At 45.2% G+C, this 14,921-nt stretch overlaps 1 protein-coding gene across 1 annotated transcript; it reads right to left on the bottom strand.

Moving 5' to 3' along the window:
• Positions 1–13,693: 13,693 nt before the first annotated feature.
• Positions 13,694–14,695, bottom strand: LOC141989852 (olfactory receptor-like protein OLF1). The gene has a single exon (XM_074956773.1). The coding sequence runs from the start codon at positions 14,693–14,695 to the stop codon at positions 13,757–13,759; it is 939 nt and encodes a 312-aa protein (XP_074812874.1). The 3' UTR covers positions 13,694–13,756.
• Positions 14,696–14,921: the final 226 nt, after the last annotated feature.

Genomic DNA, 14,921 nt, shown 5'->3' with positions numbered 1-14,921 from the left:
TTTGGCTTAACTACGTCGCTTGGGGTGTGATGTTTCCACACCCCTGAGTCACAAACTGGGTCGATCTAAGTTTCTAATGTAACCCAGCCCCTAATGGAGATGCAGGTATAATGGCAAAAAAAAAATTAACAAAGAAGTGCTTTTGCTGATTTAGTTATTTCTTTTGGGGAATGGATATAAGTTATAGAGGCAAAAATGCTCTTTTGCTCGCATAAACTGAGGCTACGCTAGGCGGGTTTGCCGGTGTAGCTGTACCAGTGTAGCCAAACAGGCAAACCTTTCTAGGGTAGACTGGGCCAAACAAACAGCTTCTCCCATTCTTGGTCATTTATGCCTCATCACTCCAGCCTTTGAAACTCTCTGTGTGAAGAGGTTCTGAAAGAGAAATATTCCAATAAACCTGGAAACACCAAGATTCCAGCAAATAAAAAGTTCTCTGGGAGCGTTTTGCACAGGGAAAACTTGGAGTGAATGTAACATACGAGCTAAATGCGCCCTGCCCCCATCTAGTGGCTGGTCCGTAGAGAAGATAAAAGTCTATTACGGAGACCAGCAAACAGAGTAACTATGCACTCAAGGCCCTGTGCTTTGGTGCTGAAGGTCTTGGGTCCTATAAGCAATTATGACACATAGTTTTGGTGCAGGATGTGTTTTCTAGGCCTTGGGATTTGTGCACAGCTAAGTTTCTAGGGGAGGAGTTGCCTGCAAATGGTCACATTGTCCTTGCTTGAATGTGCAGGGTTAAGGAGACAGTGCAAGGAAAGTGTCCACCGTAGCGCCCCTGAACAGATACCATGCACGACTGCATTCTCTTTGCTTTCCTGATTCCAAGCATCGCTCCCTGCTCATCCCCTTTTGCCTGCGAGCTATCCTGCAAAAGAGGGGGAGAAGCAGGGAGGAAGTAGGCTTATGATCACCCTTCCTCTTAGAAGGCAGCAGAAATGACTGGACCTGGACAGGAGGAGGTGCTGTTCCCTATGGGCCTTTGGTAAGTCCCATTGAAGCTAATAGGTCTGTTGATTTCATGTCTGGGCCCCATTGATTTCAATGTGAATTTTGCACCTAAATACCTGTAAGAACAGTCCAGCTCTTCCTTTGCTGTGATCAAATCTACCGTCCCCACTGGAGGGTGTTGCTGCGAGTTTACCAGTCCCTTCTAGTGAGCTCCGTGTACCATGAGCGCAGAGGTCTGCGCGGTGGGCCCTCCAAGCAGTGGGCTCTTCGTGGGTTCTCCGTCCCTTGGTGGGTCCCCATTAAACAGTTTGCCTTCTGGTGCTTTCATGCTCTGCTTACAACTTCCCGTCCCTGGCCTCTGGCCCTGCTCTCAGGCTGCCTGCAACTTGTCTGCCCACAGGCGCCTCCCAGGCTACTGCCTCTGGCTGGCCCCTGTACATTCTCAGCAGTTCCCTGGCTGAGCCTCGTCCTCTCATGCCCTCTGAGTGTCACCACCTTGCCTGTTCACACGGACCCCTCCACTGTCACAATGCGGAACTTGGGTAGAGACAACGCCGTCTGGTGGACATACACGAACCAGATCCGCTCCCAGAATGAGCTGTGGCCTAATCCTTTTCCTCCAGCTAATTCTGGAGTGGGGTGGAAGGTGGGACCTGACCATGAGCCGGCAGGTTCATTACACTATCTCTATAGGGCCCAACGCCTTAACACACACTCCCACTCCTGTCCCCGGACACGCTCTGCTACACATTCCCTCATCTGTGTGATGCCTCTCAGATGCACATGGGTAGTGTGGGAGCAGAGAAATTCAGTACACTCAGAAACAACGAGGAGACCTGTGGCACCTTAAAGACTAACACATTTATTTGGGGATAAGCTTTCGTGGGCTATAACCAACCTCGTCAGGTGCAGGGAGTGAAAGTACACTCAGTCCACGCGGTGCTTCCTTGCTCAGCATTGGTCCACAGTCAGCTTGGAACCACTGAGCAGACTAAGGTGCTTCTGGGAAGGAAATGACCTGGGGACTTTAGATTTTCTTTAGGATGGAGATTGCAGGAAAAACCAGCCCCCCTTCATTACACAAAGCTCACCGTGTATCAACAGTTCTGCCCATGAGTTCCATTACATTGCACCTAAGGCTTTATCAGCTGAAACGAATTCAGTGCACTTACGCATGGACTATTTCATGGAAAAGACTTTAGCAGAGCCGTGTGAGGTGTGGTGGGGGGCAAAGACTGAAACATCGGGGTGGGGGGGGCTGTAGCACAACAGGATTGAGGGGCATCAGCAGAGCTGTGTGGACAGGCTATGACTGCAATTCCAGGGGGGCTCCAGGCAAAGAATTAGAGGGGTTATTACAGGTCAGGTCTCGTTAGCTAAGTTCCTTATGTGGCTGCTATTCTCACAGGGCTGGAGCACCTTGCAATCTGGAGTTGGCGCTGCAGGCGGAGGTAGCTCTCTGGCGCCCTCTGCTGCTGCCTGCACACATCAGTCAACAACTTCTTCGGGTGTCACGCCCTTCGCAGGTTATGTTGCTCCAATATCATTCTCGAAAAGGTTTTGGGGCACCTAGAAATGTAAATACTATTGACTGTCGAAATCTCATTGACGGGGGTGGGGGCAGGGACATGAACCCACCTCATCTAACGGGCTCGCACCCGAGATGTTGCTCTAGCCAGTCCCCAGCCTCCAGTTGTGTCTTTGCCCCCACTACGGCTAGCCTCCCTGCCCTGCCACAGGCCCCCTAAGTGCTCGGCTATCTATGCTCTCAACTAAAGTGTGTTGGTAGAGAGTGTGTGTGTGTGTGTGTGTGTGTGTGTGTGTGTGCGCGTGCTCACATATCCTACGTATTTAATGAAATGGAAACCAAGGGGATGCAAATTAGGATTTCATGCAGAGCTGGGGGCATGTGTGGGAATCCTGTAGATTCGAGATGAGATGGACAGGACTGGAAGGCCAGGGGATCCAGGAGTAGAAATAGAAATGCCAGGAGAGTTGCGACAGATCCAAATCAAGTGCACTGTCTATTTGGGGAGTGGGTGGATTTTCAAAATATTCTTTTCTGTCTTTAGCAACTGGTTTTAATCTTTGTTTATTCCGCTCTGAATTCACCCAAGCAGTTCTGAACACAGAGGCTTCTCTTTGCATTATTTTTAAACAGGAAGTTAAGTCTGTACATGGGTCCATAGATTTTAAGGCCAGAAAAGATCATGATTATCAGATAGTCTCATGTCCTGCATGCCACAGGTCAGAATATTCCAATCATTCCTGCAGCGCGGGGAATTATTCTACCCTATGGGAGAGCCTGTTTCGTAACCTGTGGCAGTGATAGCAGTTTCAGTTTAAAACATGTTTATTCTGTCCAAATTCTTTCGCTGTTTCCCCATGGTATTGAGGTGCATCCAATCAAGATGTGTCTGTCCTGGTCTCCAAGGTCTGGGCAGAGGGTGTGTGGGCTACAGAGAGAGAGGTGGATTTGTAGGTCTGACATGAGTAGAATTAATAGTAATATTTGACTGATACTAATAAAGTCACTGGAACAACAGTTTTGAATTTGAAATGTATCTGCTGTGCAGTTCTGCAGTTACAAATCAGATAATTAGGCTCTGTCTCTGTCTAGTCCCTCATAGGGAATTCTCTGCTGGTAATTTCTTTAATTCCCCTGTGAGGAACAAGGTAATGCACTTTGGAGATTATGCATGCTGGTTCAAAATAATCACCCTGGCTCCGGCAACAAAACAAAAATGCCAATTCCAGGGAGGTTACACTTCCAGGACCTGAGGCGATTAATTTAGTCTCATTGACCTATCTCTCCAGAAACGGTATTAGCTTCTGACCATTTTAATAAGCTCTCGGTGGGCATGAGGAGAAAGTTTGTGCCTGCCAAACTGAGATTGCGTAACTTGGCAAGCAAGTTTGGAAGTGTGGTTAAAGTGGGTCCACTGTGCATCATTAAAATCTAATTGTGTTTCCAAGACATTGCAAACATTCATTGAAATTAGCAGCTCCCAGAGATAAATGAACAAGCTTGATGATTGCTGTCCTAACTTAGGGGATTCTGAAAGGCTTCTTCAACCAAAAGAGTCCTGTCGAAAGAGAGGCAGGATTTATACAAAGACAACGAGGAGTACTTGTGGCACCTAAGAGACTAACACATTTATCTGGGCATAAGCTTTCATGGGCTAAAGCCCACTTCATTAGATGCAGAAAGTGGAAAAAACAGTAAGCTGGTATACAGACACAGTCCATGAAAAGATGGGAGTTGCCTTACCAAGTGGAGGGTCAGTGCTAACGAGACAATTCAGTTAAAGTGGAAGTGGGCTCGTCTCAACAGTAGAATACCAAGGGAGGACAAATCACTTTTGAAGTGGTAATGGGGCCAATGGAGACAGAGTGGCCCATTTCAAAGTATTGACAAGAAGGTGTGAGTAACAGTAGGGGGAAATTAGTTTTTATAGTGACCCATCCACTCCCGGTCTTTATTCAGGCCTAATTTGATGGTGTCCAGTTTGCAAATTAATTCCAGTTCTGCATTTTCTCATTGGAGTCTGTTTTTGAAGCCGGGACAGGGGGTGTGGGGGTAATAGGAGCCTATATAAGAAAAGGACCCCAAAATCGGGACGGTCCCTATAAAATCGGGACATGTGGTTACCCTACTGGTCCACCAAGGGCATCCATTCTAGGCCCCCAGCTCCTCAGCCAACACCTCTCTTGGACGGAAATCTGTATCTCTCCCCCGCCTAACTGGGAATTTTCCAGTCCCCTGCCTACACAGTGATATCCCCTGCAAATCAGACTGCCTAAACAGGCCAGCTTCTGTGCTTTGCTTTCTCATCAAAGATTATGAACAGTGTAATTGCCAGCAGTTATAAATTACTACACAGACCTTGATAAGCTGGCACATGTATTCTTAAGGTGAAATTATTACAGAGAAAACATATTAAAAACAATAAGAGAACGTACACACCTGCTAATGACCTTACCCGAAATCACCTCCCAAATCCAGCAGGGGCTCTGGTAGGAGTCAGTCTTTCAAACCACACTTTGGGGTTTTTCCTGTGACTACAAGTTCATAAAAGCCTCAGCTCAGAACTCCAGCCCCTGTGAACAGGTCAGTCTATCCTTTGTACAGCTTGGGCCACTGATCTTGTGCCTCTGGGAACAGGTAGTCAGCAGAAAAAGGCCCACTCTTCAGGCCATAGCTTCAGTAAGCTGGGTTTTTGCAGAACTGGAGGTGGGAAATTTGCATTCACCTCTCCTTAGATAATTGCCATGAAATCCACTTCACATGTATTGTCCTAAAAGACCATTCTTGTCTGTCAATATGGCACTTTGATCATCCAGGGCCACATTAATGCATGAGCTTTGTAGTTAATACAACGGACTCCAAAGATATTTAACCTTAATTCAATATCCTTGGAAAACATCTGTCACAACCACACAAGGACTACTTGAAGCCTAATCATCTCTAGATGCGTAATGCCATGCAGGCATATGGCCTAATAATACTTGGGTGAGCAATACCACACAGGTACGGCTTTTCAGGCTGGTGACTTCATACACTTTAGGAGAGCAATACGTCACAGGCCCTGCCTGGCAGTTATGAGGGGCCTAATCATTTTTAAGTGAGGAATGCTATACAAGAATAGACATAGAGGTTTGTGGCCTAGTAATCTTTAGGTCAGTTATACCTCACAGGTGCTTCCATCTAGGCTAAAGGCCTCATAATATTTAGGAGAGCAATACCACACAGACACTCCCATCTAGGCTTAAGGCCTAATAATATTTAGGGGAGAAATACCACACAGCTACTCCCACCTAGGTTCAAGGCCTCACAATATTTAGGAGAGCCATACCACATAGGTAACACATAGGCTAGTGTCCTAAAGGGGAAACCAAAAGTCATGGTGGAACAGAAAATCCAAATGTTCCCAGTCCAATGCCACCACAACACTTCATTTCAATTGTTTCTTAATGAATTCTTAACAAGTGTTCATTCTTTATATATAACAATTTGTTCCACCTTGCATTTAGCTGGGACATTCTGAGTACCTTTCCCAGACCTGAAGCACTGCTCTCTGGGAGCTTTGTCTCTTTCACCAACAGAAGTTGGTCCAAGAAAAGATATTATCTCAGCCATCTAGCCCCTATTATTATTACGGCAGACGATCACATGCGATGATGCTTATTATTTAATCCTAAAGATTAGTTGACTTTATGCCTGTGCAACATAGTTAGCCTCAAGCCTCTCCAGGAGTTTATGCACGAAAAAATGTGTTGGGTGTTGAGACTAACCAAACAGCTACTAGGCCTTTGCATCCGATGAAATGAGCTGTAGCTCACGAAAGCTTCTGCTCAAATAAATTTGTTAGTCTCATAGGTGCCACAAGTCCTCCTTTTCTTTTTGTGGACACAGACTAACACGGCTGCTACTCTGAAACTAGGCCTTTGTGGTGTTTCTAGCCTAAAGACATAAGAATTTTGTAGACAGGGCCATCTTGTGGTGTGTTGCTAACTTTAAGGTTATAAAGCCTGATGTTTGCTCTGTTGTGCCACTATTTCAAAGATTCTTAAACCTTTTCCTTCCCGGGCAGTGTCTTTGTGTGAAGTTCGTAGCTTGAAGATTAAAACAGATGCTTGTGAAATACAGTGAATTACTGATAGTGACAGGTCCCAACCACTATAAAAGCATATTACTTTCATTTAGCTAAAAGCATCTTTGGATGTCTTCGGTTTGATCTTTGTTGAACGTGTGAGTCCTTCTTTCACAGGAAAGCCTCATTACACCTGCCCATCGGTGTCTTTGTGCTATTAATAGCTCCAAGGTGACGAAGGCTAATGACTGCAGGGCAGGGTTTGTGAGGTGTCTCGAGCCCAGTAATTGTTAGGTTGTCTGTCTGGCCAGCAGGTTCTGTGTGGGGTTGCTAGCCCCAGAAATATTAGGAATGAGGCCTACATGGCTGTACCTGTGTGATGCTTCTGGGCCAAAGATCAGTGTGCTTTCAGGGTTATTTGTGCCTGTGACATGTACTCATCAAAAAACTAGGTCTTAAACTTATAGGAGAATCCATACTGTTGCTAGCCTGGAGACCATCAGCTCTAAGGCCTTCTGGACAGCCTCTGCTGGTTCCTTCACTTGTGCCATTTCTTTTGTGTATCCTGAGGCCTAATCATTTTTAGGTGAGCAATACCACACAGGTACTCCCCTACAGGCTTGAAGCTTTACTAACCTTAGGTGCACGTACCTCACAGTGGTGCCGACTCTCAAAATGCTATCAGTGAATAAGAGACACAGTAATTACATAGTGTTAGTAACTGAACAATTACTAGGCCTTATGCCTATGTATTACACTGGCTTTGTGTGTGTGTGCGTGCATGCACACACATGCACGAATGTACGACCTTCCAGCAGCAGGCTTGGGGAGCAGTAGCAGTCAAGCCATGGATTAAAATTAAAGGGAATCTCATTCTGCTCAGATAGTATGGTCCTGAGCATGGGCAGGAATGATGCCAGAATGGGTAGGAATGGCGTCCCTAACGCTCTGTTTGCCAGAAGCTGGGAATGGGTGACAGGAGATGGATCACTTGAGATGACCTGTTCTGTTCATTCCGTCTGGGGCACCTGGCATTGGCCACTGTTGGAAAACAGGAGACTGGGCTAGATGGACCTTTGGTTTGACCCAGTCTGGCCATTCTTATGTTGACCTGTTTTTACTGTGCCGAAGACCTAACCGTGAGTCTTTGTGGATAATCAAGATTCCCTCATGGCTCATTACACTTCTTGCAATAAACCATTCAGAACGACGTGGGCATATCCTGGGCCAACATGGGCACAACAACACTGCAGATAATACTGATAGTTATTAATAATTAAAAGGCCTGATACTCTTTGGGTCAGCAATGCCACACTGGTACTGTCCTGCAGGCATCCGGGCCTAATAACCTTTAGGAAAGCAACAGAACAGATTTCATCCTTCAGATATGAATCCAGCACCACATCATCACTGTATTATATACAAATAAAAATGACACTACTTAAGCTTGCATCACCCCACACAGAAATGGCATTCGAGGCCTTATATCTGAAAGTCTTTGAGTTAACATCACTTTTTAAAATTGATTTATTCATTTATTTATTTAATGGGGAGAGGGATAGCTCAGTAGTTTGAGCATTGGCCTGCTAAACCCAGGGTTGTGAGTTCAACCCTTGAGGGAGCCATTTAGGGATCTGGGGCAAAAATTGGGGATTGGTCCTGCTTTGAGCAGGGGGTTGGACTAGATGACCTCCAGAGGTCTCTTCAAACCCTAATCTTCTATGATTCTATGTTGGTAGCAGAAGCTCTCCCACCGACATAACGACTGTCACTTATGGAGGTGGTTTTATTCGGCCAACAGAAGAGCTTTCTCACATCAGCACAGAGCGGCTACATGAGCGATCATACAGCGGCACAGCTGCATTAGTACATCTGTGCTGCTGTAAGCTCTCGAGTGTAGACATGACCTTAGCCATTGAGAGCACAGGGATGCTGGTACAATAACTGACCAGAACTGTACAGAGACAAGGTGGAGGAGGTAATAGCTTTTCTTGGACCAACTTTTGTTGATGACAGAGACAAGGTTTTGAGCTGAGACCTAGCTCTTCTTCAGGTCTGGGAAACTAACTCAGAATATCACAGGTAAATACAAGGTGGAACAGATTGTTTAGTGTAAGTAGTTCACACATATTTCAAGGGACAATTCAAGGTGCAAGTGTCCTGTTAACACCCCCCAGTCACAGGGAGGAAAGGGGGTGGGAAGACCCACCTCAGCTCCTGTCATAAATATAAACGGAAGGTGTCAAGTTTCCTTCCCCACTCTGAACTCGAGGGTACAGATGTGGGGACCTGCATGAAAACCTCCTCAGCTTACTTTTACCAGCTTAGTGTAAACTTCCCCAAGGTACAAACTATTTTATCCTTTGCCCTTCGATTTCCACTGCCACCACCAAACATTTATTCGGGTTTATTTTTATTAGGAAAGCGTTGTTTGGAAACGTCTTTCCCCCAAAATCCTCCCATCCCTTGCACCCCACTTCCTGGGGAAGGTTCGGTAAAAATCCTCACCAATTTGCATAGGTGACCACAGACCCAAACCCTTGGATCTTAAGAACAATACAAAAAAGCATTCACTTATTGAAAAGAAGAATGTTAATAGAAGTAACAATAAAAAGAATCACCTCTGTAAAATCAGGATGGGAAATACCATTCAGGATAATTAGATTCAAAACATCGAGAATCCCTCTAGGCAAAACCTTAAGTTACAAAAAGACACACAGACAGGAATATCCATTCCATTCAGCACAACTGAACATTCCATTCAGTCAACAGTGTGCCCTTGTTGCCAAGAAGGCCAATGGCATTTTGGGATGTATAAGTAGGGGCATTGCCAGCAGATCAAGGGACGTGATCGTTCCCCTCTCTTTAACACTGGTGAGGCCTCCTCTGGAGTATTGTGTCCAGTTTTGGGCCCCACACTACAAGAAGGATGTGGAAAAATTGGAAAGAGTCCAGCGGAGGGCAACAAAAATGATTAGGGGACTGGAACACGAGTTGTGAGGACAGGCTGAGGGAACTGGGGATGTTTAGTCTATGGAAGAGAAGAATGAGGCGGGATTTGATAGCTGCTTTCAACTACCTGAAAGGGGGTACCAAAGAGGATGGCTCTAGACTGTTCTCAGTGGTAGCAGTTGAGAGAACAAGGAGTAATGGTCTCAAGTTGCAGTGGGGGAGATTTAGCTTAGATATTAGGAATGGCTTATTCACTAGGAGGGTGGTGAAACACTGGAATGCGTTACCTAGGGAGGTGGTGGAATCTCCTTTCTTAGAAGTTTTTAAGGTCAGGCTTGACAAAGCCCTGGCTGAGATGATTTAATTGGGGATCAATCATGCTTTGAGCAGGGGGTTGGACTAGATGACCTCCTGAGGTCCCTTCCAACCCTGATATTCTTTGATTCTATGAACTTAATTTCTCAGCCATTTAAAGAAATCCTAATCTAACGCATATCTAGCTAGATTACTTACTAAGTTCTAAGACTCCATTCCTGTTCTGTCCCCGGCAAAAGCATCACACAGACAGACCCTTTGTTTTTCCCTCCTCCCAGCTTTTGAAAGCATCTTGTCTCCTCATTGGTCATTTTCGTCAGGTGCCAGCAAGGTTATCCTTGCTTCTTAACCCTTTACAGGTGAGAGGATTTTTCCTCTGGCCAGGAGGGATTTTAAAGGGGTTTACCCTTCCCTTTCTATTTGGACAGAAGGGTAACCACCTTTCTGTATACAGTACTATAAAATCCCTCTTGGCCAGAGGCACAAAATCCTCTTACCGGTAAAGGGTTAAGAAGCTCAAGTAACGTGGCTGGCACTTGACCATGATGACCAATAAGGGGACAAGATACTTTCAAATCTGGTGCGGGGGGGGGGTGTGTGCGTATTTGTTCTGTCTGTTCTGTGTGGCTCTTGTCGGAGTCAGATCAAGAAAGCAAGCAATTCAACTCCTATAGAATTTGTAAGCACTAGCAAGGGGATTAATTAGATTATCTTTTGTTTTGGCTTGTGATTTTCTCTATGTTGAGAGAAAGGTGTATTCCTGGTTATGTTTTTTTTTTCTTTTTGTAACTTTAAGGTTTTGCCTAGAGGAAAATCCTCTGTGTTTTGAATCTGATTGCCCTGTGAGATTATCTTCCATTCTAATTTTACGGAGGTGCTTCTTTTACCTTTTTTCTTTCTAATAAAGTTCTCTGTCCTAAAAAACCCAAGGTTGGTCTGTGGTCATCTTGTTTATTCTCAAGCCTCCCCAGGAAAGGGGGTGTAGCGCTTGGGGATATACTAGGGGGAAGAGAGGGCTCCAAGTGGCCCTCCCTAAATGTTTGTTGAATCACTGGGTGGTGGCAGCGTTTACCTAATCGAAGGTACAAGGGAGAATTTGTGCCTTGGGGAAGTTGTAACCTAAGCTGGTAAAAATAAGCTTCGGGGGTCTTTCATGCGGGTCCCCACATCTGTACCCTAGAGTTCAGAGTGGGGAGGGAACCCTGACAGCTCCTCAAGTTCTTGAGCTCTGACACTTCCCTCAATCAACTCCTTCTCTATAACTATGGCAGCTCCGTGGAAATCATCTCCGTCCTCGTTATCCTCATCTCCTACATTTTCATCGTCATCTCTGTCCTGAGGTTCTTGCTCAGTGAATCTCCCAAACTATACATACAATATGATGGGGGCTAATTTAACTACAGCTAATCAGAAAAAAGATCTTGGAGTCATCGTGGATAGTTCTCTGAAGAAGTCCACACAGTGTGCAGCGGCCGTCAAAAAAGCAAACAGGATGTTAGGAATCATTAAAAGAGGGATAGAGAATAAGATGGAGAATATCTTATTGCCCTTATATAAATCCATGGTACGCCCACATCTTGAATACTGTGTACACATGTGGTCTCCTCATCTCAAAAAAGATACACTGGCATTAGAAAAGGTTCAGAGAAGGTCAACTAAAATGAAAAGGGGTTTGGAACAGGTCCCATATGAGGAGAGATTAAAGGGGCTAGGACTTTTCAGCTAGAAAAAGAGGAGACTAAGGGGGGATATGACATAGGTATATAAATTCATGAGTGGTGTGCAGAAAGTGAATAAGGAAATGTTATTTACTTGTTCCCATAACATAAGAACTAGGGGCCACCAAATGAAATTAATAGGCAGCAGGTTAAAACAAATAAAAGGAAGTTTTTCTTCACACAGCGCACAGTCAACCTGTGGAACTCCTTGCCTGAGGAGGTTGTGAAGGCTAGGACTATAACAGGGTTTAAAAGAGAACTGGAAAATTCAAGGAGGTTAAGTGCATTAATGGCTATTCGCCAGGATGGGTAAGGAATGGTGTCTCTAGCCTCTGTTTGTCAGAGGGTGGAGACGGATGGCAGGAGAGTGATCACTTGATCATTACCTGTTAGGTTGACTCCCTCTGGGGCACCTGGCATTGGCCACTGTTGGTAGACAGGATACTGGGCTGGATGGACCTTTGCTCTGACTCAGTATGGCCATTCTTAATGTTCTTATGTTCTTAAAATGAGAAATGCATGAGTTTTGGTTTGGGGTATTACATTTGACCCGATGTGGCTTTATTTAAAGATTTAGGGTCACAGGATAGCAGATTCTTTTGGGTAGGAAAGGAATCATTTCATCCATCTCTCCCTGATCCATGGAGGGCAGAGGTTCTGCTGGACTCGGACTCAGCAGACCTGGGTTCATTTTTCTCCTCTGTCACAAAGTGGACAAATCACTTGAATTGCCTCATAGGTTGGTACCGCCTTTACAGTGATATCAAGTTTTAAAAAGTCTCTCTCCTTACTCTGATGTGTGGTGGTCTGCTCTGCAGAATTGAAGCAGTGAGATAATTGCTGAACAATGCGGGTGGTGAATAAAGAGTAAGGATTTTAAGAAAGACAGTTTTGGGGAAAGGGAATGGCTGAAGGTTTTGAGGTTGAGACAAGGTGCCTTTCCCCTTTGCATCACCAGTTCCAATCCAGGGAGGAGGTCAAGATCTGTGAGCCCAGAAAGATGATGGGTCTTGAAATGGGATACAATTGTTTTCATCTTTAGGTCACGGATCTTTTTTTCCCATACCCTGTTCAGTGAATGGGGCCAACATTCCATGTACGGAAACAGCACCATGGGGAAAGCCAAGGACATTATCTCAGCAGCAGAGCACATGCTGAGATCCATTTTCACTGGCTGCACCCCTTTCCAGAGCTTTTTCATTCTTCTAGAAAGTGGGACAGAACATGAGAAAGACGAGTGTTTGTTTACCTGTAACTTTATTATAAAATATTAAGGTTGCTCCCAGAAGGACTGAAAGAAGGAAATGAAACGAGTTATGGCAATAAATAAATGTGTGGTGATATATACCATTTGTGGTGGATTTGAATAAATTAATAAAGAAGGATGAGAGGGAGGAAATGGTGTTCATCTGGCTTATTCAAACCTTTCATTGCATGCAGACAACAGTCCTCTATCCTCAGAAAAACTGGAACATTTGTAACTGATGTCTGAGTATATTAAGCTTAGCCTGAGTGTTTTGTTTTATTTTGCTTTGTTCTCTCTGCTATTACTGAAACCACTTAAATCCTACTTTTTATACTTAATAAAATCACTTTTGTTTATTTATAAACTTAGTGTAAGTGATTGTTCCCTGGGGCGGGGGGGGGGGGGCAAACAGCTGTGCATATCTCTCTTGCAGTGATATAGAGGGCAAGCGTTTATCATTTTATCCTGTATAAACTTTATACTGAGTAAAGCAGATTTATTTGGGGTTTAGATCCCATTGGGAGCTGGGTATCTGTGTACTGGAGACAGGTGTCCTGCTAAGCTGGTTTCAGTCTAGATCTGCAGCTTTGGGTGCATCACCCAGAGCCTAGGTCTGTGTTGCAGCTGGCTCGTGTGTCTGGCTCAACAAGACAGGGTTCTGGAGTCCCAGGCTGGAAGGGAAAATGGGCTCAGAGGTAATTTCAGCACATGAGATGACCCAATGAGGGTCTCTGTGACCGAACCCGGCAAACTATGCACTTGGGTTTCCTGCATTTCCTTTATGCTTCCCGAATTTTGTCCACTGATCTCAGTTGGGGACTGCAGACCTTGTTGGAATACAAACAAATTAATAATAATAACAATATAATAATGAACAAAACTACCACGGGCTCTCCGAAATTATTTTGTAATGGACTGAAAATTGAATTCACCTGTTTCCACTCCCCTCCACTAAACCAGTACTGAATGAAACAGATTCAAGAATTTGTTTGCAGTTTATTCATTGCTTTCCTCAGGGCGTCCTTCACCTCCGTGTTCCTCAGGCTGTAGATGAGGGGGTTCAACATGGGGATCACCAGCGAGTAAAACACTGAGGCCACTTTGTCTGTATCCGTGGAATAGCTGGAGGTGGGACGTAAATACATGAAGAGGAGGGTGCCAAAATACAGGACCACAGAGGTCAAGTGGAAAGAGCAGGTGGAGAAGGCTTTGTGTCGGCCCTCGGCAGAGCGGATCTGCAGGATGGTGAAGGTGATATAGACATAGGAGAGGAGGACAGTCACAAAGCTGATGACTTGAATGCAGCACATTGAAGCAAACATCACAATCTCATTGATGCGGGTGTCAGAACAGGAGAGCGCCATCAGTGGGAGGACGTCACAGAAGAAATGATTGATGATGTTGGAGCTGCAGAATGACAGCCGAAATGTACAACACGTGTGTATCATTGAATCCACCACCCCCACAGCGTATGCCCCAGCCACCAGCTGCTTACAAAGGTGCCTGGACATGGTGACCGTATAGAGCAGCGGGTTACAGATGGCCACATAACGGTCATATGCCATCACAGCCAGCAAGAGGCACTCAACATCTCCAAAAGCGATAGAGAGATACATTTGCACAGCGCAGGCAGTGTAAGAAATGCTCTTCCTCTCGGCTAAGAAATTCAGAAGCATCTTAGGGAAAATTACGGAGGAAAAGCAGAGATCACAGAAAGACAAATTCCTGAGGAAAAAGTACATGGGGGTGTGGAGTCGGGGATCAATTGTGATTAACAAGATCATCCCCCCATTCCCCACCAGGGTGATACCATAAATCAGTTGGAAAACCCCGAACAGGGGGACCTGTAGCTCCGGACGATCTGTCATTCCTGAGAGAATGAACTCAGTCGCCTCCGAGTGATTTCCTTCTTCCATCTCCTCTCAACAGAGATCAGACAGCTACAGAGATGTGGGCAGGTAGATAGTGAGGAAAACCTGTCCCTTCTCTGTAATGAAATAAGTGAAGATAAATGGAGATCAGTTTCTTAATGGACATCAGTACCAGCTCAGGAAAGGGCTTAGTCCACAGAGCCAGATGTTCACAGCTGGTCATTCCAGATGTTCGATAAAATGCAGACACTGTGGAAATACAATGACACGC

This window comes from Natator depressus, chromosome 6 (assembly GCF_965152275.1).
Source record: "Natator depressus isolate rNatDep1 chromosome 6, rNatDep2.hap1, whole genome shotgun sequence".
NCBI lineage: Eukaryota > Metazoa > Chordata > Testudines > Cheloniidae > Natator > Natator depressus.
The sequence above is the reverse complement of the archived record's forward strand: the minus strand, read 5'-3'. Positions and strand labels throughout refer to the sequence as shown.

What these genes read in the sequence shown, in the direction of transcription:
- LOC141989852 (XM_074956773.1), bottom strand. Translation starts at nt 14,695, where the DNA reads ATGGAAGAAGGAAATCACTCGGAGGCGACTGAGTTCATTCTCTCAGGA.